The 26,381-nt window shown below is 34.5% G+C and overlaps 1 protein-coding gene across 50 annotated transcripts in view; it reads left to right on the top strand.

Moving 5' to 3' along the window:
• The window catches only part of tmod (tropomodulin), a 484,472-nt gene that overhangs the window by 420,046 nt on the left and 38,045 nt on the right, over window positions 1-26,381 (top strand). For 4 of the 50 annotated variants that reach the window (XR_012409096.1, XR_012409093.1, XR_012409071.1 and 1 more), the window contains exon 1: window positions 26,057-26,312. The exons of 45 other annotated variants lie outside the window; for them this stretch is intronic. Coding sequence is in view for 1 of the 5 variants with exons in the window: in XM_073961001.1 (XP_073817102.1) it covers window positions 26,163-26,312 (150 nt within the window). In the remaining 4 variants the exon portion in view is untranslated. Of the gene's footprint in view, window positions 1-26,011; window positions 26,313-26,381 lie in introns of those variants that run through there. One more of the 50 variants, XR_012409094.1, reaches the window with a different exon arrangement.

Here is a 26,381-nt window from a genome sequence, read left to right as displayed (position 1 = left end):
ATCGATAATCTGTACTGATTGCCCCATCAAATGCCTTCTAGATTTATACCCTCAGCATTTATGCTAACGAGGGTACATGCACTTTCATACGACCAAAAATGTGCCTCCTCGAAATAACGGTTTTAGTATGTATTTCTTTTGTGCATCGTTGCTTATTTCGTATTTTACACCTAAGCTTTTTTCCTTAGGCATAATCGACAATCACGCTACATATTTATCACTCGGATGACAATTCGTCGCAGCAAATAGACAACCGAGGGATGTTTTTGTGATTAGGGTTTTCAACGGGCAAATGAAAAATGTGGCATTTTATTGTCAAAATAGCGATTTATTTTTTAGTGTACAAAATACAAAAGTGCTATATGAAATAAAGATGGTAAAACATAAAGCAAACTAAAACGATTAGTTCACTCTACAAAAATACAAAATATTAATTTGCACTATAACAAGTAAAAAAGTATCAGTCGGCTTTGCCGACAGAGATATACCCTCAGCCTATGTGAATTGGAACTTTCATCTACGGACAGATCGAATGTATTTAGGGTCTTTTCAGATTTTGTGGCACTTTTTGGACATTTGAACTTGCCGATAAAAATGTGGATTAGGAGTAAAGTTCAAAAGTTTTGCAGAGGAGGGAATGGACCGACATAGCGCATAACGGAAGTGGATCTTATTTTGAGAGTCATATATTTTCGATAGATATCGCGCCCACTAGTCATTTCAGCGGGTTATCGTACACCTGTTGGACCAGTATGCCATGAAGCATGGACTTGTCCAAGGAAAACATAATATGGCTGTACATCATCGGTATAAATTTCCAAAGAATCTCCGAACAGACCCTAAACTGTACTTGGGCACAAATGTTGAACTTTTGTGGGGGAGGTATCCTAAGGAGAGGACCGATATGGGCCATTTTAGAAGTTAAACTAAGTTCTGACAAAATATGACGAAGTCCAAATTTTGGAACAAATCGGTCTATCAGTTCGAGAGTTATTGTGCTTTCCAACTATTACATATCGACACCTCCAAATAATAGTATGCTAAGTCTAAAAAGTGAGTTTTGCAGGAGAAGCTCTCAAAGTTTGGAAATTTTTTTGTACTTCAGTACTATGCTAAGTCAATATTTGTTTATAACTTCTGTTCGGATGGACCGATCATTACCAAAATAAGACAAAATTTAAGTTAAAGGACGTTCGACACCTCCAAATAATAGTTTGCTAATTCTGAAAAGCGAGTTTTGCAGGACAAGCTCTAAAAGTTTGGAAATTTCTTTGACCTTCAGTACTATGCTAAGTAAATATTTGTTTATAACTTCTGTTCCGATTGTCCGATCATTACCAACATTTGACAGAATTTAAGTTAAAGGACGTTAAATATAAAAATGTAAAGAACTTGAAAACATGCTAAGTCGACTTAGCATACTATTATTTGGAGGCGTCGATATGGTGCCATAGGAGTTTTCTGAAACGTTCGGGCTGTTTTCCCAAGAAGTATGGACTTGCCTCTGAAAAAACTTTTACCATGGTAATTGAGACACCGATTGCAAATTGCTTAAACAGAAATGAATGTTAGTTCAGAGCAGGTCTTAAAGTGAACTTATCCGAAATTTTGTGTGGGAGGTAACGGAAGGAATGGGCAAATATAGTCCATATTCCAACCCTGGTCTATATCTGGTAGATATATTAGGATGCATAAAGTATGGACCAAATTGATCCGTCCCTTCACGAGTTATCGTGCGCACAATTTTTCCGAACATTTTTTAACATTTGTGGGGGAGGTACCTTTAGGAGTGAACCGATATGGCTTATCTTCGAACTTAAACTAAGTTTGGACAAAATATTATGAAGGCCAAATTTTGGATCGAATCGGCGCTATAACCACTACACACGGTGTCATAGGGGTTTTTTGCAACTTTCAGGCTATTTCCTCAGGGAGTATGGACTTGCCTGTGATGAAACTTGTACCGTCGTATTGGGGGCAGTGAATACAAGTTGCTAAAACAAAAATCAAAGCGATTCGAGAGATGGCCCTAAACTGACCTTTTCCGAAATTTTTATGTGGGAGGTACCCGAAGGAATGGACCGATTGAGTCCATATTGAAACCTCATCTAAGTTTAGTAGACATTTCACTATGTGCAAACTTTGGACCAACTCGGTTACTCCCTTCAAGAGTTATCGTGCGCACAAATTTTCCGAACATTTTCGAACTTTTGTGGGTGAGGTACCGGAAGTAGTGGACCGATATAACCCATCTTCGAACTTAAACTAAGTTTGGACAAAATATTGCGAAAGCCAAATTTTGGACCATATCGGTTCATCCGTTCGAGAGTTATCGTGCGCAACAGCCAGACAGGCGGACAGACAGACGGACGGACATTGCTAAATCGACTCCAAATTTATCTGAAACACATTTCGTCCAAACATACTTGGGGTCTAAAACCATTATTTCGATGAGCCACATTTTGCCCGTATGAAAGTGTATACGAGTATACCCTCGTTAGCATAAATGCTCCACCCTCCTTCGAACCTTCGACCACCCTCCTCCGAACTTCCGACCACCCTTCTCCGAGCTTCCGAACAACCTCCTCCGAACCTCCGACCACCCTCCTCCGAACTTCCGAACAACTCGCCCCTTTCAGTCCACAGCAACATCAAAACCTGTTCGCCACCACACACAAACGGTCAACAAATAAATACATTTTTCCTACTCGATTATACTCTTCGAGTAAACTCGTACTCTATTTCGAGTATTTTCACTCCCAATCTTATTATCTTATTATTTTTAAACCCCGAGTACTTGTGAGTTCTCCCAAATAAAACAAAAGAGTGGAGAGTAAACTCCTTTTAAAACTCGTAGCCTTTGAGTACTCACACTCGCAGGTACTTTTAACTAGCGAGTAAAAACGAGCAAATCGGATCTCAGCCTGAGATATTCAACAAAAGATTTTTTCGTAAAAATTTTGGCAGAATTGCAATTTTCGAATTTCGAAAAAATTTACGTTCTGCTGAATTGTGCTCATTTGTGCCGCAAACATTTTTTCGATATATCGTACCATTTTCGATTGGCAATTTTCGATATATGGCAATTTTGAAAAACCAGTATTTTTGTATGAACAATTACTGTAATTTCTGTAAAAATACATATGTATATAGAGATGATCTTTTTATACCCTACACCACTGTGTGGAGAGGGTATTATAAGTTGGTTTTGGGCAAAAAGTTTGTAACGCATCGAAATAATGGTCGTAGACCTATACTTATATATACCAAAATTAATGTCTCGACGAGCTGAGTCGATCTGGCTATGTGTGTCCGTCCGTCAGTCCGTCCGTCTGTCCGTCCGTCTGTCCATCTAAACCTTGTAATCACGCTACAGGTCGCAATTTTGATCGGATCGTCACGAAATTTTGGATGTTGATGGGGGTCCCGGAAAGGAAGAAGCCTATTGATTTTGGTGATGGTCGGATAATATTTAGTGGTCGGAAAGGGCAAAAAACTTAGGTGGATAAAAAGGCAACGTGAATGAATATCTCAGCTTCTGTATGGGGTATACCAAAAGCAAAACCTGACAATGAAAGTAGAAAATATCACCTTTCTAATGATATAAAGTAGGTGCTCGAAGGAATGGAAGAAGAAAATATTACCTTTACATTGGTGTAAAGCAGGTTGGCGAATGTGGTCAAACAAGGGAGATACCACAATAGTCGGTAATGCATCCAATTCTTCCATTTTTTGCAATCATGCTACAGGTCGTTATTTTGATCGGATGGTCACGAAATTTTGGTTGCTTATGGGGGTCCCAGAGAGAAAGAGGCATATTATTTTCGGTGGTAGTCGGATTATATTCCCTAAAAGAAATGTTTATCAGTGGAAAGCTTATGCACAGGGGTAGTGGTGTAGGGTATCACATGGTCGGCCCCGTCCCGACTATAGCCTTTGCTCACTTGTTTTGTGCTAAGTTGGATTCGCCGAGCACAATTTTTCGTCCAACATTGGATATTTCCAACTTAATCGTTACTCGCTAAAAATGAAAAAACCCTGTCTACTCTGTAAATTGTGCTGAATTGTCCTCGCTTAGCAAAAATCTCGCCTTACATTGCAAATTTCCATCTCTACTCGTTAAAATCGCAAATAATATTTTTCAACGAAAAATCACTGTCATTTCTGTAAAAATGCAAATATCGTAAATATGCAAATATCGGGATGATCTTTTTTGTGCTGAATTGAATTCGCCGAGCACAAATTTTCGTCCATACATTGGAAATTTCCAACTTTATTCTATTATGCATTTTAATAAATTGCTTTATATTTCAAATCTTAAATCCACAAGAAATAATTTTTGACTGTGATGAATAATATATGAATAGAATTTTATTTTGCCATTCAATCATTTTTCACCGGAATAAATGAGGAATTTTCACACATAAATTGTAGGCCACAATACAATGTTAACCCACGCTTAGATGGAAGATTATCTTTTAACATAATTTTTCAAAACAACTTTAAAATCCTCTATCACACGCTAGTACATAAAAAGCCCCAACAGATTTCCCTTAAATATATAATTAATTACCACAACCTTTTCTCTCATTTCAAAGAATAAAACAAAAAAACATTATTAATTCTGAAAAGAAAAACAAAAACAACAGGTAAAACAAGTTCTTAAAGTGTCTAAATACGAGTACGACGAGTGTGTTTGGGATATTGTTTACAAGGCGCAGTGTGCTAACATGATGGATTGCCGCCATACTGCCAGGAATAGGCCACGTCTGAGAGAGGTATAGAGTTGAGTTTCCATCATCCATCACAAAGTTAAAAGTTTTATTATTTTTATGAAACATAAACAAAAACCTCAATGCGAAGCGATTTAAAAATTTTGCTTTATGGTTGGTGAAATTTGTTGGTTTCCACGAAATGAAACGTGATTATCGTCGCTCAAATCATTCCAAAATCAAAAAGTTACAACAAAAAGTTGGAAACTGAAAGTCTTTTTTCCTTTACTTACCGGTCATTTGAGTATGAACCTATGGTGTTTTTGGCGAAATAAAAGGTAAAATCTTGACATATGCCGTTCAGCTAAAACATGTTTTTCGTTTTCATTTTACTGAATACAATTTTTTGGCAATTTACCTTTTTTCCTTGTATCCCAAATGGCTAACCTGACCAAAACTTTTCATTTGGGATTTCAATCCTAAGCAAAAGTACCTGTGTGTCCAGCAACGTTCGGCGGACGTGTCAGTCCATGCAAGGAAATAAATGTAATTATGCGGTAATTTAACTCTTAACTCTATAATTTAGTCATTTCGTCAAAGGCTTCCACTTTTTTGTTGCTGTTGTTGTGTTCGTTCCTACCTAAATAAGTAAATGTGTGTTATTGTTTCCTTCCTCTTCTGTTGGGACATAATCACGTTTTTCCCTTTTTTTTGATTTGAAACGTGTTTTTAATTCGAAAAAAGGGTTTTGTGTTTTTTTGTTGTTGGAAGGGCTTTTAAGATTTAGGGTTCCCTCTTAGTGACAGCTTAGGTTATACATGGAAGTTAACCAGCCATGAAGTCATGAATTGTTCTTTTTTTTCTACATCTTCTTGTAGGTATTAAAGTATGTACGTGTTGTTGTAGTAAGAGTTTAAGTGGAGTATTTAGGTTCAAGGTGTACCATTTAATAATGGTTCTTTATTTTATAGCACCATCACGAATATCGGCTTTTAGCGTTTTTGTAAGACAAATGGGTACAGTTTAAAAATGGGAAACACATGCTTGAATGCAAGATACAAAATAATAGGGTTCTAGAGGATAAACGTCATTTTCGATGGATGTAAAATTAGCATTTTCAGAATATTGCTGATTTATACACATTGTCATTTAAATCTGGCTGCTACTCAATCCCAGATATCGAATATAAAAAAGGTACAAATTGAAACTTTGCGTTGTAATTTTTTTACTCTCAATGAATCAATTTCTTCTAAAAATGTCACTATTATTTCTATACTATACTTCAATATGCTTATTTTTCCTAGGGAATCTTTGAAACATCTGTCTCTTATTTTATTATTCCCCAGAAACACATCTCACAATCTTAAATACATTTGTCTATTAAAGACAGCAAGTCTTTCTTTAAGATTTTCTATGAAAAAGCTAGTGTATTTTTTACAATTGAATATCATCACATTGATTGTAATTGAGTGTGGGTATGAATACCAATTGAGTTCATGGTTATGTAGATGTTATTGCTATCATCATCAACGCACGGACACTTCATATTGACACATACATACATGGTCCGTCGACCATCACAATCTCAAATAAAAAATTGAATTGGTTAGTTTTTTTGTGTACAAACACGTTTTCCACGGAAGATGGCATCAGTTGAGGGTCAAACCCCCCATAGACTGCGTGATGAAATTGATCTTAGAAACATATTTTTATGCATCACATTATATTCATGATTTGAATCTACTAAAAACACGTATTACTTTCATGTCTATTATGACCTCATCCAATTGGAAATGAGAAGTAAAAAAATATAAAAAATATATTTTGGGATAGGTGCAAAAAATGAAGGTAACAGAAGGAGTATAAAACTAATTTTAAAAACATAAAATTAATTACGAAATTGGACAAAAAGTTTTAAAACAAGTAAAAAATGTATCAGTCGCCTTTGCCGACAGAGATATACCCTCAGTCTGTGTGAATTGAAATGAAACGCTTCTTTACCAAAAACTTATTTATTTAGGGGGTTTTCATAATTTTGAGCGTATGGACTTGCCGACAAAAATATAGATTTGGATTATAGCTCAAACGTTTTGCAGGGGAGGTACCTAAAGGAATGGATCGACATAGTCCATTTTGGAATTGGGTCTTATTTTGGGAGTCATTCGTCTGGATAGATATCGCGCCCACCAGTTATTTCAGTTGGTATCTATACAATTTAGTCCTTTGGATCATTATATCAGGAAACATAGACTTGCCCACGAAAAACATGTTATAGCTGTAAACAGCGACACTAGGAGAACTTTGGGTACATATTTCCAAAGAATCCTCGAACACTTAAAAAATTTTGAACATTTGTGGGTGGTACCCCAAAGAGTGAATCGATAGGACCCACTTTTGCAAATAAACTAAGTTTGGGCACAGTATTTCGAGATCCAAATCGGTTGTTCCGTTTATGAGATACCTGGCTACCATTTTACCGAAGTAGACTTATAAGCACCACCTTCGAATAGTATCTAATATTCGAAGAAATATTACGATATGCCACAGTGGTGCAATGTTACGCACAGCCGCCATTCAGGCTAAAGATCGTGGGTTTAATTCCCCGGCCAGTCAAAACATCAAATGTTCAACGGTGGCAAAATACCGCTCAGTAATGTTGGCGACATTTCCTGAGTATTTCAGCCATGTAAAACTTCTTCACGCCGTTCGGACTCGGGGATAAACAGGATAAGCAGTAAAGAACAAGCCACTACACTTACTGGCCATAGGGGTTTTAGAAAGTATTCGGGTCATTTTCTCAAGAAGTATGGCCTAGCCACTCAAAAACTTGTACCATCGTAATAAGGACCTTGAGTGCAACCTGTTGCAAGACAAATCGAAACGATTCCATAGTGGGTCCAAAATTGCACTTTTCCGAAATTTTGTGTGGCAGGTACCTGATATATGTCTCATTGAAATATCGCGATGCTCAAAGTATGGAACAAATCGGTTACTGCCTTTGAGAGTTATCGTTCGCACAATTTTAGCGAAAAGTTCTGCGGGATGTACCCAAAGGGCTGGACCGATATGACCCATCGTAGAACTTGGTTTAAGTTTGCGCAAAATATTACGACTGCCACATTTTGGATCGAATTGGTTGATTCGTTGAATAGTTATCGTGCGCCTCATCCACTACACATGTCGTTTTCATGGTGCCTTAGAGGGTTTTTACAGCTTTCGGGTCATTTTCTCAGGAAGTATGAACTTGCCCCTGAAAAAACTTGCTCCGTCGTAATGGGGGCAGTGAATGCCAGTTGTTAAAACGAACAGTTTGATGATGACATTATACCAGAACGTGCGATCTTCGCGAAGAAAATATCGTTGAAGATGATTGTCGATGACAATCGAAATATTGGAGGAATAAAAAAAGAATTTATTTTCAATGACCTAAAGCCGTACAAAATAATACAAGAAATCAAAACTATTCGAGAGGAATTCTTAAATTTTTCCGAAACTTAACGAACTTAATCTATGTGGGATAGAAATTTTAGGATGTGAAAGTATGGAGCAAATCGCTTAGTCCCTCCGAGAGTTTTCATGCGCAAAATATTACGAAATCCAAATTTTGGGCTAAATCGGTTAATCCGTTCGAGTGTCATCGTACGCTTCAGCCAGCCAGACGGATATACAGACGGACGGACATTGCTAAATCGACTGCAAATTGTCTGAAACGGGTTTCGTCCGAACATATTTGGGGTCCAAAACCATTATTTCGATGAGGCACATTTTGTCCGTATGAAAGTGTATATCACCAATATTTTTGAAAATTTTACATAGCTGAAGCCAAGGTTTACCCTTTTAGAAGACGCGATTTGTGATTGTATATTATACAAATTAAATATTTTTGGATAAAATGAAATGTTTTTGGAGGTGGCAACAAATATTGGCCTTAAAAGATAATATGCGTGGAAGCTGTGGCTATATGTATGTTAAAAAATGGGTAAAAATGGGTTGAAGCCACAATGTCTTTTTTGTTTTCTCTCGATTTGTGAGTAAACCACACTTCTCTCGATTTTCCTGTCAAAGTAAAAGTAGAAGCAAACTAAATAAGGATCATCTCACTAATGTATTACTTTTCAAAATTTTAACTGCTTCTACCATTAAATGATGCTGACATTTTGAAGCCAGATTTACAGTGTTTTTTGAAATGTTCTTCTAATTTCATTCCGCAAACAGGTTTTTCGAAAAATCATATATAGGATTGTAGTCCTTGCGATTCTGCGTTATTTGATACGTATATTGTGAATGTAGTCTGCACAGCTTCATAGAAATCTGCATCCAAATGTGGAAATTTTGTGCGAACATTTTTCTAAAAATCATATTTTTCGGGTCTAATATTTGCAATTGTCTCTAGAATACCTCGTACTCCATTGCACATTTTAGTTTTTTACGTTCCGGATTTAATAAATCATCCCCGTGAAAATCCATCCACTAAAACGCGAGTTACAAGAAATTCCAAAGTAGAAAAATCACCTAAAAATGTTTTTGAAAGTACCGCGTATTTTATCGCGTTTTCTGCGGTTCGTTTTCACTGCATTGAAACAACTAGTACAGCATCTTTGTTTTAGTGGAAACAGAGATTTGAAAACTTCAATGATAAGGGAGCTACATTCATTTTATCCCAAAAAGTAGTATGGGATGCTATATCCACGGTTCTTGATTGATCGCCTTGAAATAGATATATATCGATGTAGATTTTCATGGTGGACATTGAAATCGCATGCGGACAAAAATTGTATTCACGATATTTTATAGGTTTTTTAGTGCTAAGATGCAGCCGATGCTACATCTTAGCGTCCAAATTATATTTCGAAAAATATATATAACTTAAAACATATGGTCTTGCTGTAAATGAAAATCACATGCGGACAAAATGATTTTGATAATTACGCGATTTACATGTATTTTAAAATACATATAAATTAAAATGGTTTATTTGACCTCTATTTCCATTTCAGAAGCTTTGAGATATATCCTCATCAACCCAATTACCTTCCCTAATGGGAAAGCTTTAATATGAATGTCAATAAAGCAAAATCCGTGTATTTTATTGTGAGATTTAAGCAAAATGAAGGAAGTATTCCTAGAGATTTTTACAATATTTTCTACTACATAATGCATGTGAAAAAATATTTGTTCAAAATTTTTTTTTGACCAAAATATGTGCTTATTTTGGCTGTAATATCGAAACTATAACACCAATCTGTATGATTGTAGTCTCATTTGATTCGCCGTGAAGTTTTGATCCACAGCAAATTTTTATGTAATTTTATGACCACTAAATGGGCCTTAATTTTGAAAAAAAGTTGACATATATTCAATAATTTATCAATTTTATGTAAATTCCGCGAATTCTGTGTAACATTTTGTAGGTATTTTGCAATATACTAGCTGAAGTCACTTCGAGAGAACTTTTTTGTAACAATTGTGCTCATTAAAGTAATTAGCGTTTTTATAATATTTTCTTTCTTAAAAAGCGAAATAAAAGCGCCATAACTTTTGTCCGCAAAAACCAAAAATTGGCTCCCGACCAGATTCGCATTTGGAATTTTTTCTTAACCTACATACCAAAAATCGTTCATGTAGCGCGAAAAAAATTTATCCCTTTTTTCTGAAATGGAATATGAAATAATTGACAATATTCGTGATATACCCTCGATAGCATAAATGCTGAGGTTATAAACATAATGGTATTTGCAAATAATTGTCATTTTATCAATAATTTTGCATTTACCAACATATTTAAATACCTTTATTACCAATAAAATTCTATTTAAAGAAAATAACCGCAAAATATTATTTAATTTATTTTAAATGATGATTACTGAATGTTGAGTTTGTTTAATTTGATGTAATGTGAGCTAATTACAGTAGCAACAGCTGTCATTTAATTCAAATAACCAAATCTTAACCAGAATTGTAAATTTTTAAATAAAACGAGTGAGTCTGAGTTTGAACCGCCTTAACTTTAGAAACCACAAACAAAGGCCATTATTAAAAGCTTTTAAAGAATGACAAGAAACCGAATTCATTGCATAAAAAAAATAATTGGATTTAATTTATTTAAAAACAACTAAGTAAGACCAAAGCGCTCTTAGTTTAGGACTACAATTTTCTTTCTTGTCTTTTGAGTTCTGCCAGCACCACAAGAATTTAGGAACCTGTACTGGAATTCTCTAACGCATTTTTTGTTTACCGAAAAAAATGGTAAAATTAAACTCAAAATTATGAATAGAAGTTGGCAACACTGTTGCTGTCGGTAGATCTTACCGACCAACCAAAATAAAGATGGTTGCTAACTTACCGATAAAGTTCGCTAATTACCGAAATTATGAGTATTTTAATATTACCGATTTTGGTCGGTAACCAAAAATGCATTAGAGAATCCCACTACTGGTCATATATTTTGTGCATCAACATTCATTAGAAAGTTTAAATATATATCGGTTCACCCCAAATTCGCTAAAATGGTTCACACGATATATATCGAAGGGGGTAACCGATTTGGTCCTAACCTTGCAAATCGTAATAGTTCTTCTAGCCAGGTTAGAATATGGACTATATCGGCCCACACACGAAGGGGTACATACAAGATATAATTAATGAGGAAAGTCTCAATTCAGTCTGTTGTCAAAACCGACTGATACTTGTTATATTCTCCACCATAATTTATGTATATTTTAAATTTGTTATATATTCTTGATCAGCATAAAATTCTATGTCGATATAGCCATGTCTATCAGTTCGACAGTCCCTTGCGTCCGTCTGTCTCTTGAAATCAAGATACAGTTCGCAAATATTTCAGATAGAGCTAATGCACTCCTTGGATGGTATTGAATATGGACTATATCGATCTACGTGTTGATATAGCCCCCAACGAACGGTCACTCCCGAAGGTTGTGGCCTCAATGTCTCATCGAAATGGATTAAGTTTAGTATTTATTCTTCGTTGATGTATAAAACTTCCCACCTGGAATTTGCCGGTATAGTTCCACGTTTTCACATAGCCCCTATAGAACGATCCCTCCCGATTTTCGGTATTTTGAAGGGTTTCATGTAGCCTCCACGGAAGGGTACCTCCCAAATTTCGTTATTTTGAAGGTTGTGCCTCAATATCGCACCGAAATGACTGAAATTTAATATTTACTCTTCATTGGGGGCATACAATTTTCGACCAAAAATTTTTAAAAATAGGTCCACGTCTTCTTTTAGCTCCGATAGTACGATACCCCCATTTTCGGTATTTTGAAAGTTTTATCCACATTATTCAACCGCAATGACTGAAATTTGGTTATTAGTCTTCGTTGGAGTTACATAACTTTCTAGTGGATGCTACAATACCGCGTCCCATGACACTGTAGGTGCAGACCAAAAAACTCATTTTTCATAATTTTTTTTAAGAAACTACCAATTTTTTCTAAGCAGATATTTTTTCTACCTGTAAGAGCACATCTTTAACTATGTCTAGAATTTTTGTTGTTGACAAATATTGCATAGTTTTGTGGCAAATGGCTACCTGCGAAAGCATTATTTGTAAAAGCGTTTTGCGGTGCCACCGATAGCTCGAAAACGGATGGGCCGATCTTCATATATTTTTGTGGGCGTTTTAAGAACCTAATACCCTAGACAGACGGCAACGTTAATTTGCTTTATGGTGTGCATTTAATTTTAACCTGACAGACGACAATTTTAACCTGACAGCAACTGTTTGCTGGTAAACAACTGTTTTGTTGTTATTTGCAATGCCAATTGTGTTTTAGAGCATGAATATGCTCTTTCTCCTACATGAATATGGGTTCTCCTTTACAGCATTGCCATATTGAAATACCTAAATTCAGTTTAAATTCCCTTTGATTTTGTGCATTAAGAATGTGGATAATGCATGAATTAATTTTAATGAAGGCAGTTAATGCAAATTAAGGCTGCCGCCTGCAAGGGTATAATAATCTTGTCTTTAAGAGAAACAGAATTGTAAAATATGCGCTTTGAAAAAAAATTTGAGCTGTAATATTCAAAATTTCCATTTCAAGGAAAAAAAAATCGGACAAAAAATTTTTTAAAAAAGTCTGTCTCGCATAAGGACCCGCTTTTTATGTATTTAATAAGCTCACCAAACTATATGAAGATCGGTCAATTCGAGACCTCGTTGGCACCGAAGTTTAAAGTCTTTATGCTACATACAAATCACAATAAATTGTACCGTTCCAATGCTCATATCTCAACCAAGTTTGCTCCGATCGACTTGACATTTTTGGAGCATATTCAATACTACATGTACTTCGAAATAAGCTAATATTTTTTCAATTTTTTGAAATTGACAACTAGAGTTAACCCCTTAAAGCGCTAATATCTAAGCAAATCCACCTATTCACAGATCAATAATAACATTGACATATAGATGGCGTTCTCTAGTATTCGCCCCATATTGTGATTCTATAGGATAATTTTCTCTGTTTCGTGCAACATTTACACGAATATCCTGAAATTTATTTTCATTTGTGACTTGCGATCTAAATTTGTGAGTATTGCACTTGAATTAATTTGCCGATTTCGTCAAATAGACCGACAATATGCCATAGATGGCGATGATGGAGAGCCACAGTTTAGCAATAAAAATAATAGCTGTGTTCCAGAACTAAAACGTTTTTACAATTTTTACGACTTTTACACATTTTACTCGAAAAAGCGTTCCCGTACACAAAAAAGTTGTAAAATGTTCACTTCTCTTTAAACAAAAATGGCGCGGAATAACGCTCTCTTTAAAAACTTTTTACACGACAAATTTGGGCGAGTAAAAAAATAGTAACATGGTTGCCGGCGTCTGATTGGCTGATACGCCGACTTTGACATTTGTTCCAGTTTTTTTGACGTATTTTCCATTTTTCCGTTCCCGAACTTTTTGAAAAAACTTTTTTGTGACAACAATTTTTCTCTCTTTCTCTCTTTTACGAGTTTTACTATTAAAAAGTACGGGAACGAAGCTCATGCTAAAAATACAACCACCTATCTGTCATTTTTTTAGAGAAAATTTAAAATATTAAAAGAATGTATGTATGTTGGTATCAAAATTTTTTATGAATTTCCTTAAATTGTATCATGGGAAAATTCAAAATTCTAGTTTATGTTGAAGGCATTAATAATCTCTAAGTGACGGATTGCATCTAACACTTTTGTATATAATTTATTAAAAAAATCGCATTAAATGTGAATAGTTCGAAGAATCAGTATCATGACGATACATAATATTATCTTTAACTATAAATTACAAATAGCATTTTTTTCTCAGCGTATGTTCCCAAAGATTTTATCCGTTTAATGTTATTTTTCACTCTCGTCACATTACTTCCTAATACTTAATTACTAAAACAAACTGTAAATGTAATTTTCCATAGTACAGATATTATTTGCAATGCGGAATTGTGACAATAACTGAACATCTCGCTGATGACTATATTTTGCGTAATATCAACAACAGAAAAAAATAGACTTCACAAATAATAATACCATCATCCATTTATAAAATAACTGGAATTATTTTTTGCTATGGATTTGTGGTAACAGTATTTGGTGGTTTAACTTTTTATTTGGAGCATAAGTATTATTACATGATTGCTGCTGAGTTGGTGGCGGCTTGCCTTTTACTACTTCATTTAGGCCAAGTAAAAAATGGCAGGCCGGCACAAGTAGAAGCAATTGCGGTTTTGGTGTCGTTGCTCTACAATGTACACTAAAATAAAACTAAAAACTTTTCCAATTCATATATACAACAGACAAATCTGTGACAAAATAACAAAAAAAAAAAAAAAAAAAAAACTGTGGTTTGACATAAATTGTTGTTGTTGCCATAGTTCTTTTGTGCATATATGCCTATACGTTTATTGTTGCATGACAAGCATATTTGTAATACATACAATGTGTACCATTTTGGGTTTGTATACTTTTGGAGTATTCTCCAGTGAAGCAAATAAAAAGGTTGTTGTTGTTAGAGAATGATGACACTCAGAAAAATATTCAGTCACTCGTAGTCATATAACTCTTTTATAGGCAAATTGCTAATCCGATCACATCAGTAAGTTCTAGATCTAAGTGAAGTCTGCTTGCTTTGTTATTATTTTAATATTCCCCCTAAAAGTATGCTCACCAATTTAGCCCTTAGGACAACTACCCCATTACAATGTTGAAATATAGATGGCGTCAGAGCTAGCATTTAAAAGTTGAAGTATACTTTTCAATATCTTCCATGATGAATTAGCAAAAACAAAGTCTTATACTTTCCCTCTCTTTTCCAACTTTAACGACACTCAAGAAAATTTTCTTCAGACACTTGTCGTAACATAACTCTTTTATAGACATATTGAAGAAAATTTAATCATTCTTTTTATTACGCTTTCTTTACCCTATTGTACTTTAAAGTATTGGATATATTTTTGGCAAGCGTAAAAACATTTGGTGATTAGACATAAAACCAGTTTGCTTAACAACCGAAAAACAGAAGTGAAGAACTGTAAAACTTGTTTAAACCGCAAAGAATAAAAACCCAATTCTAGTTGTTTGGTCAATTTGTTTTTTTTTTTTGCATTTAAAAGGAAAGTTGTGGCTTGACTTAAATTTTAAATTCTTTTTTTTAAGAAAGAGATAAAATTCACTTTTCATGTACTTCCAAAATATTTTCAAGGAGAACATATTAACACGGAATCAAAAACGAAACAAAACACACATTCAATATTTACGTAGGCAAAACTAGAATCATCGTCATTCAATTGCAAGCAAACCATTTAAATTTATCACTTTACAAGTTAAAAAACAAGGTGGTCATAACTGGTCACGGCATGACTTTTTTTGATGATTATAAATGGGTTCTGCATCGGAAAAGTTGCCAGACACTTCTGCTTGTATCTCTGGTAGGCCAACCAGCCACCAAGCAACCCATTTAAACCCATTATTTGTTTTTTTAATTGTGCAAAAAACCAACTCTGGCTTATCTCGTAACGAATGTCAATGTTAATGACAACAAGTGGATTTTGAAGTGCCAGCAGCAGCCACAAGGAGTAGTCGTAGTTGCTTTAGCCGACCAAAAAATAAAAGACCCATTCGTCGTCTGCATATTTAAGAAGAGACAATTGTGAGTTGCGGTCTAAATTTGTGAGTGTTGCACTTGAATTCATTTGCCGATTTCGCCAAACAGACAGACAGACATACAGACAGTTTGGCATAGATGGCGATAATGAAGAGCCACATTTTAGCGCAATAAAAATAAGGCAAAAGAAATGCCCCCACATATCTGTCATAAAGGATAAATTTAAAAAATAAACATGTTGTACCTGACTAAATGTGGAACATTTAATTAGATCAATGGAAAAAAAAAATCAGAGAGAAGTTGGAGAAATGCTTTTCAGTTATGTCGATATATCAGGGTAAGGTGATCATTTTCTTAAAGAAAAAGTTATTTGATTTCGCAATTAGTAATATGGTCAATGATTTGTGGAGGAAATCATATAATCTATCAATGGCTGTAAATTATGCCGTTGGTCACAATTGGAAGGTTGGTCTCAATCGGAAGAAGAAAGATATAAAGTAAAGGTTAGCAAAAGTCAAATTTTCCGTCATGATTTTAGTTGCAAATTTAAATTGGTATTTCCTATATTTCAAATCGAATTTATGAATTTCAATTGGTATATTCTGAATTACTGTTGAATATGGTGTAGATCGAATGGGAAGTGAAGAACCGGCAGACAGTGATATAGGATCACTGTGAAAAACTGGTTTAATAAATTCGTTAGGGTCGTCCAAAACGGGTGTTATGCCAGAAAAAAATAAGACGTGTGTGAACGGATAATGTAAGATCGCCATGTTATATACCGTGAGATAGAGACCTTCGGGTACCTCCCACACAAAATTTCGGAAAAGTTCAGTTTAGGACCTGTTCGCAAATCTCTTTGATTTTTCTTGTAGCAACTTGAATTCAAGTTGCAACGATACATGTCTCATTAGGGGCAAGTCCATACTTCCTGAGAAAATAACCTGAAAGATGCAAACAAACCCCTATGACACCTTGTGTAGTGGTTGGAGCGCAAGACAACTCTCGAACGGATCAATAGATTTGGTCTAAAATTTGGTCTTCGTAATATTTGGTCCAAACATAGTTTAAGTTCGAACATAAGCCATATCGGTCCACTCCTTCAGGTACCTCCCCCACAAAAGTTCAAAACTGTTCGGAAAATTTGTTCGCACGATAACTCTTGATCGGAGTGACCGATTTGGTCCATACTTTACACATCCTAATATATCTATCAGATATAGATTAGGTTCGAATATGGACTATCACGGTGCTCTTGAAACAATTTTAAATGGAAGGTGCTTACACCTCGGAAATTCTTGCGGATTCTGAAACTACAATGTTTATAGATGAGAACAATCAACAAACAAAAAAAATCGCCGGAGCGCTTTTTAATTAAATCGCGATTTAAGTTGACATTTTTAGGGGTTGTTTAAGTTTTCGCGATTTTGCTTAGAAACCACATTTTCTATCAAAATGGGACTAAAACAAATGTTGTAGATATGAAAATTCTCTACAAGATTGACCTTTATGATATTCTCGTCGGTTTTACCGTTTTTGAGATATAGAAGTTCAAATTGGGACAATTCAAATTCAATTCAATTCTGTATCACACCCTAATAAAACAATGTCATGACTGCAAATTCCCAACTTAAACTTATATATCGAAAAAAAATGTTACAACTAAGGATAAGTTACTTAAGCCAGTCTTGTAGAGAATTTTCTCAGGTCACATGTCGATACGACTTACCGTATTCAAGCAAATTCGCGAAACCCTAACAAAAAAAAACTAAAAATGTAAACTGAGCTCCTTTATCTCAAAAATGGTACAAGCTGGGAACAAATGATAAAGTCAATCCTCTAGAGAATTTTGACAGCTACAACATTTTCTTTAGCTCCATTTCGATTGGACTTGCGGTTTTCAAGCAAAATCGTAAAAACCTAAAAAACACCTAAAAATGTGAATTTTGACCGCGATTTATTTAAAACCCCGACAGCGATTTTTTCTTGTTTTTGGATTTTTCTCATCTATGAACACTGCTGATTTAGAATTCACAAAAACTTTCCCTGTGTAAGCGGTTTTCATCAAAAGTTAGTTAAGGCGCACCCTACATGACATTGTTTTATAAGGGGGCGATACAGTCAGTGCATTGTCCCAAGTTGAACTTCTATATGTCAAAAATGGTAAAAACTACGAAAATACCATAAAGGTCGATCTTGTAGAGAATTTTCATAGGTACAACATTTGTTTTAGTCCCATTTTGATAGGAAATGTGGTTTCTAAGCAAAATCGAGAAAACCTAAACAACCCCTAAAAATGTCAACTTAAATCGCGATTTATTTAAAAAGCGCTCCGGCGATTTTTTTTTTTGTTTTTTGATTGTTCTCATCTATGAACATTGTAGTTTCAGAATCCGCAAAAACTTCCGAGGTGTAAGCACCTTCCATTTAAAATTGTTTCAAGAGCACCGTGCTATGTTTGTCCACTCCTTTGGGTACCTATCACACAAAATTACGGATAAGTTCACATTAGGACCTGTTCTCGATTCACTTTGATTGTTTTGAAGTAACTTGCATTCGCTGCCTCAATTACGACGGTAAAACTTTTTTCAGGGGCAAGTCCATACTTCTTGAGAAAACTACCCGAAAGGTGTCAGAAAAAGCCTATGGCACCATATGTAGTGGCTGAAGAGCACGATAACTCTCGAACTAACCGATTTGGTCCAAAATTTGGCCTTCCTGTTATTTTGTCATACTTTCAGTTCGAAGATAGGCAATACCGGTCCACAACTTCCGGTAGTTCCCCCGAATATTTAAAAATTTTCACGTAAAGGGTATGCACGATATCTCTTGAACAAATTTGGTCCAAACTTTGGATCTCCTAATATTTTGAGCAAATTTAGTTTAACTTCTAAAATGGAGGTACCTAAGGGTACCTCCTCCACAAAAGTTCAACATTTGTGTCTAAGTGCAGTTTAAGGTCTGTTCGAAGATCCTTTGGAAATGTATGCCGATGCTGTTCGCTTTTGTCCTGCTTACAACGGTATTATGTTTTCCGTGGACAAGTCCATGCTTCCTGGCATACTGGTCCATAAGTTATATGATGACCCATTGAAATGACTAGTGGGCGCGATATCTATCGAAAAGATATGACTTCCAAAATAAGATCCACTTCCATAATGGACTATGTCGGTCCATTCCTTTAAGTACCTCCTCTGCAACACTTTTGAACTTTAATCCTAATCCACATTTTCGTCGCCAAGTTCAAATGTCCAAAAAAAGGCCACAAAATAATGAAAATACCACAAATACATTCGATCTGACCGTAGATGAAAGTTTTAATTCACATAGGCTGAGGGTATATCTCTGTTGGCAAAGCCGACTGATACTTTTTTACTTGTTTTGTTTTTGTTTTTTTTTTTTAATTAGGCTGAAGGTATTTAGTTGTAGGCAAAACGGACTGATTCTTCTTACTTATTTTATAGGTTGGTCGCTAAAGATTAGAAAACAAAATTCGAAAAAGCATTCCGAGATTTTTTCGTTAAAAAAAATCCTTAATGTTTGTTCTGTTACCAAAATGTGTATTGGACAAAATATACCTTCATATCTCGATAACCTACTCGAATTTATATTTTCTACCCCATGAATACATGACAAGTGTAAATCAGTTGTTGTTGTTGTAGCAGCATTAAAACCTACGTAGAAGCATGGGTTTGATGCTGGGTTGGCAGCCGCTGGACGAAACACTATGGTTTCGGTTCAATCCGGTGCGAAAGAATCTGCTGCCGTGGGATTGAGTGTAAATCAGTAGACTTGTGTAGTTCTGGAACTAACTAGTTCCAAGGAACTATTGGAAATATATCCAATTCTTATATATTTTACTTATTTTTGTGTTAAATAACCCACAAAACGTTGAACTATTTCGGTCTCGGTACTATTTGGAAAGAAGAAAACAAAAAAGAACAACGAAAGAGAAAAAAATTGTTGAACTATATCGGTGTCGGAACTAATGGGGACGATGGAACTATATTAAGGAACTAGTACCTTTTGGGAAAAGGAACTAGAAAGATAAATCCACAGCGGGAACTAGATTACCCAACTCGATAAATCAGGAATCTATCTGGATATACAGTGAAAATTCTCTACAAGATTGACTTTTAGGACCTTTTCCTAAATTTTACCATATTTGAGATATAAAAGTCACGTACGGCGCGCCTTTACTAACTTAAATGGAAGGTGCTTACAGCTTACACGGCTTGCGGTTTCCAAACAAATTCGTGGAAGCCTAAAAAACCCTAAAAGTGTGAACTTTATTTAAAAATCGCACAGGTGATTTTTTTGTTTTTTGATTTTTTTAACCTATGAACATTAGTTTCAGAATCCGCAAAAACTTCCCAGGTGTAAGCACCTTCCATTTAAAGTTGTTTCAGAAGCGCAGTGGTTCAGAATCGATTTTTTCTGGTCAAAACTCTGTAGCTTTTGAACGGATAGAGATATTTTAATAATGCTTTCCAATGCATTAAAAACCGAAAAAAATTATAAAATTTGTTCAAAATTGTTTTTTCGAAAAATTAAATTTTTTCCAAAGTTAAAAAATTTCGCATGGGTTTTCATAAAACTCATATCAGGAAAAATGTCTAAAATTGTCTTTTCCATTTCAAAAAAAATCAAAAAATTTTTTGATGCTGCATCAATGATTTTTGGTACATAGATTAAGAAAAAAATCAGCATTCCAAATCTGTTTTCGATACTAACTTTGATCGTTGCGCGCAAAAGATATGACCGTTTTAATTATGATAATTAGAAAAAATTCTAAAAAAATCGCAGCTTAATATAGTTCGCTGTTATATCCTATTATCGTTAACTGAATTCGTAACCTTTGCGATGATGCAAAAAATAATCGCAAAGTCTCAATGGATTCGCGAAAAATCAAATTTGTTAAATAATTTCACGTATTTACAAACATATTTTTGAGACAATAGCGCTCATACTTACGAAAAATATATAAAAAAATTATAACTGCATCCAGACATTCCACTATAGGTCAAACAGCCCATTTTACTGGCCAAAATTCAGTTTTCGCACTTTGTATTTTCACTTATTTTGTGTTACTTTACTTTGTAAGAAACACTTCAAATATAATACAAATAAATTTTGTTTTTGTATGAGAAATTATACCGTTACATGGCAGGCTGCCAAATATGTATTATCCAAATATCTTTGAAAACTTGTTAACGAAATATGTTTACTTGTACACGTTCAGGGTGAAACAAAATCACAATATTAGCATAAGTAACGATTTGATTAGAAAGTATTCGATATCTATTTATCAAAAATGCCCTCCTAGCATCATTTATGTGTATAAATAGTTATTAAATGGGTGTTAACTTTGAATTTTCGAAGAAAGTAGAACATTTTGAGGTTAAGTACGCTTTTAATGTCTCGGCAACGTTCGGCAATGAAAGTGAAAATTAAAATTGGTTCATTAACTCGTGCCGAATGCAGAAAATTTTATGTGGTTTTGCGTAAATTTGCTCGACAAGAATTATACAACTTTTTTTAGGTTACCATATTTTCTATAATATTGATTTTTTGAAGTCAGGGTTAGACCTCTTACCAAATAATGTTAGCCAAATTGGAGTCTACATCATTCTGCTGTGTTCTAAAGTCAAATTATGTACAAATCTTTTATAAATATATACAGTTATAATCAAAATATGTCCCATCATGTTGTGGGATTTTCAAGGTAATAATTTTAAGTCATATTCACATTAAAACTAAAAGGAAACACAACAAAAAAGCTTCTGAACTTATCGGACGTCGATGCCTTCAATTCTGTAGACAAATAAAAGACCTTCCAGTTTTTGTCCCCAAAGGGTTAAGGTACCAATTGTGTTTGTGGTCCATAAAGGGTTAATTTTTTGGCCCACGTTGTTCCATTTTTCTCCCTGAATCTAAAAACGCTATATCAACTTAAACCAAATACTTGTTTTAACTTTAATACTTTTGGCCAACAAAATGGCCCGTTTGACCTATAGTGCATTCTGAGGAATAAAATGAAACCTAAGTTGTGAAGGTTGGAGCTATAGTATTCATGTTATTTGCAAACATATGAAGAAAATATTACGAAAAAATTAATTTTATTTTTTTATGGTTTTATAGGAAGAGTTGGAGAAAAAATTTTTGAGTTCTTCGGCATTTTCGTCAAAATTTCACGTAATAATGATGATATTCCGTTGTAACAAATTTTTCGCTTATATTTTTCCTATTGGATAATATTATTAGAACCTTATATTAAATCACAAGGAATTCCAATTGTGGCATAACGTTAAAATAATGTTATATTGAATATTACAACATTTGAGACGCACATAAACCGCGTAATTATGAAAATGACACGATGCGCATCCGATTTTCCAACACAGCGAATCAATCCCTTTTATTTGATGTACAGTTTGTCAAATTCTATTTGGCGGCCACGATGTAGCATCTGCTGCATATTAGGGTGCAAAATACAGTAAAATGGTCATAATTTCCGCGAAGTTCATTTACATTTTATGCGCATCCGATTTCAATAATCACCATTAAAAAATACATCATTCTATCCTGTTTCAATGCGATCCATCAAGAACTGTGGATGTAGCATCGCACTCAATTTTTAGAAAAAATCTATTGTATCTCTGGATTTACGAGAGTTTTTAAATATCGCGCAGTTTAAACACGCGTATCGATCTATTTATTTAAGTAGAACTGAAACATCCAAAACGCGTTTAAATATGCGATATTTTTAAAATAATTTTTTGCAAATTTTCGAAATTTGAGGCGTACCATATCCGCCGATATAGTGGGTGGATTTTTACGCGTCGTGGCTTATTAGATTCAGAACGTAAAAAACTAAATTTACGCGGGTTTCCACGGAAATCGAATGACGTTTGTAAATTTTAAACCAAAAAAATAGGTTTTTGAGAAAAATTTACGCACAAAAATTTCGTTTTTGGGCGCAGATTACTGTGATCCTGTGAGAGCTACACTCTCATGTTATACATTAAAAAATGCGAAATCGCGAGTACTACAATCAAATAATAAGCTTTTAGGGAAATCCAGCTGCGCGTCCCGATTAGAGCAAAAATTCAAAAAACCCCATTTTTCAGGTTTCAAAATGTCAGCATCCGTTTGAGGTAGATACAGTGGATATATTAAAAAATCATACAGACACTTCAACTCTGAAGTGTACTCTTTAACTTCTCCTTTGAGCAATAAGCTCTACATTGTGTTGTAAAACCACCAATTGGAAAATAACATAACGAAACTCGTTTGTTTCAACGATTTTTTCCGATTTTTTTACATTAGTACGACCACAGCTTCCGCTCAAATTATTATTTTAAGAAACCCCTCGGTGAATCGGGCTAAAACAGTTTATTTTACCGAAATGCGGTCAAAAGTTATGGTATAGTAAAACTGATCGCGAGTTACAATACCCCATACCTCAGTTTCAACATAAGTTAATTTTCTACAAAAAGCTTGATATAACTCTTATAAAAACTCATATATTAAATAAATGACCATTTGTGTAAAAAAGCATATACATTATACAGTATGGAAAAACACAATTTTTTACCAATGTAATTTCAAAAAGTTTAAAAAATTGTTGTTAAACCGACAGAACGGGACAGGTACATAAGTATATATGGGCTGAAAGGGGACACTCTCGGGCATAATTCTGTTAAAAGCGGCTCTAGTCCACTAAAGGAGGAATTTCACTAAAATGTAGTACATGAGGAAAAATAAAATAGCTCACTTCGTGTAAACGCTGCGGTAATTTATTGAAACAGTTCTTAAAGACAACAATTCTACCTACCCAGCAAATAAAAAAATCCTCCCAAAATAATGGGTTTTGTAAGGGACTTTTGACAGCCGTAACTACTTACAAATCCCCTTACTAACCCATTATTTTAACAAGGGCATGTCGCACTGAATAACCAGTTATTCTATGACCAATATAACCACTAGATTAACTAGTTATTTTATGGCCACTGGAAGTTGAAAAATAAGCTATAAGTTTTTTAACTTATATTTTCTATTTTTAGAACATTTGCGGTGGAATTTGTTTTCAATTTCAACACACTTCAAATTTTTTATTTTATTTTTTTCATTTCGCCATCTGCTGGATTTGAACACACGGACTTCTGCTTTGTAGCCTAACACGCTACACACTCGGTCACGCACATGAACATTAAGGGTTGTATCAATGTTTACATGTGCACGACCAAGGGTTCATTGGTTTTTTTTTTTTTTAACAAAAAAGTACCCTGCCGGTGGTGAGCGTTAAACACACAACTCTCTGATTTGTAGTCGGACACACTAGCTCTGTGCCACCATACTCATAACTTACATTACTTACGGATCCGAATTTTTGCTGGGATCTGTTATAGTTTCAGATAAATAGCTGTTTATTTCTTCGGAAATATGCAAAATAGCGTAAATTCCAAAATTGCGAAAAAAAAAGCCCGCACCTTCCAATATTTTGACCTAATTTGTTGGTTTCCTTAGTTTAAATATTTTATATTTATTTTATAGAAATTAACAGTCGGTGACGACAAAAAATTGGAGTTTTGGCCAGGAAAAGTAATTCCTGAAGCACTGTGAGGCGCACCGTGAAGTTCTTAATAACATTTTCTAACTTTTATATGAATCCTAATATAAATAATAAGATTCTGTTGTGCAAAAAAACATGGCTGCTATTATTATAAATTTAAAGACATGAGTCACGATTTCTTGAGGCGTGACATAAGAGGTCATAAATGTCGTCTATTCTTTGCTATTTCAGCTCATTTCTTTCGATAAAAGAACTTGAAAATTCAACAACAACAACAAAATCAACCCAAATAACATATGTATGTTCCTTAAAACATTTCCGAAGTGTAGCATTTATGTGGAGTTCCCGAAAACCGGTTATATTATAAATACAACTTCACGTTTTATTTTACGATTTTGTGTTCGCTGGGTAAAACAACTCACGAATATTTCACCCACAATTTATTTCAATTCTACCACGTCATTATATAAACAATATTTATGAGTCTTTACTTTCAACGGTTGTTTTTTCTTCTTCATTGCTCTTAATATGTTACCCTATTCTTTTTTTAGTAATTCCTTTTTATTTTGTTTTGATTTTTAACATCTGCTCTATGCTCAATGACCTAACGTCGTTAGCTCTTCTGTTCACTTCTTGTTTAGGTGCTTGGCTATTAAATGGGCCTTAAAGCATTGATGTTAGCCACTGATTTCCGTTAACAGCAAAACAAGAGCTTGTGATGTGGACAATCATTGGTTGTGGAAGCAAACTACCAACCAAGCGCAATGAATTTTGTAAAATGAAAGAAAAAACATATGGAGGAACAGCAACAGCAACTTAAAGTTTATATTGTTGGGGTTGACCAACTGACATTAGTTTAAATGACGACAGACAGAAAACAAAACCCACAGAAATCTGTACCTTTGGTTGCTACTGCTAACGTGTTGTTACTGTTTTTATAGATCTTTGTTTTGGTTTTCTTTTGGATTTTTTGCATGCATTTTGTTGTTGCTGTTATTGTTGACGTCTACTTTGAGGTTTGGGCCCACAATAACATCGTCGTCATCGTTGCGGGCCAAGTAACAGTTGTCGTTTGTGTCCGTCCAGCACATGGGCTTGTCTTCTTAACCTTTTTTCAGTTTCAGTTTTTTTTATTTTTCTTTTTGGCTTAACAGTTTGAGCTCGTTCAAACACTTCAGCAGGGTTCGAGTATGGTTTTAGTGATCAGTTGCATTTGTAAAGCTTAAAAAGAACGACTCATACAAACTTTGGCATCAAGCAAAAGATCAACAACAAGTCAAATCTTCTGTTTATTATTTTTATTTTTTGTGTACATTTTCATTGGAATTATAATTCTTTAAAATTCTCAACCATGGTAAGCCAAACCAACCCAAAACCCATACAGACAAACATACAACTTAGCACCACAACCATGGTTCCAACCTCACCATAATGCCAAGGAATTGTTTATTTGAAATTTTGTCTTTTCCTTCTTTTTGTTTATAATTGGATTTTGTTTAAATTTTTATTGATATCGATTGAATATCTTTTGTTGTTGGTAATAACTTTTTTTGTTTTGTGTTTTTGTTGATTTTTGTTTTTCTTTTTGTTATGAATATGTCGTCTTAGTTATATGGGAGGTTCACTATTGACCTTTAAGCTTGAGCTTGATTTAGTAACAAACAAGCCGCGCCATTGTTTAAAACAAAACGTGAAAGGAAAACGTAGTTTTTTGCCAACAAGAAATTCTTTATTGTAACAACCAAGCAAACAAAAAAAAATGGCAGAACCATCCTCCTCTTCAGAGGATTCTAAAAGATCATCTATTTCAAGTGATTTACCTGAATTTCAACGAATCAAACTGAAACATGTACCTAAAGTGAAAAGAAGAGCTCCCCAACCACCAATTCAAGCGTTGCCTTTGAGAAAAGTGTGTTTTTAAGTTTTTTTTTTAATTTTTTAGTATTGCTTTTGATTTCTCTAAATTTCTACATACATT

This window comes from Musca autumnalis, unplaced genomic scaffold, assembly GCF_047663935.1.
Source record: "Musca autumnalis isolate F117 unplaced genomic scaffold, ASM4766393v1 scaffold_1, whole genome shotgun sequence".
Taxonomy (NCBI): domain Eukaryota; kingdom Metazoa; phylum Arthropoda; class Insecta; order Diptera; family Muscidae; genus Musca; species Musca autumnalis.
Note: the sequence above shows the minus strand (reverse complement) of the source record. Positions and strands in the feature narration are given on the sequence as shown.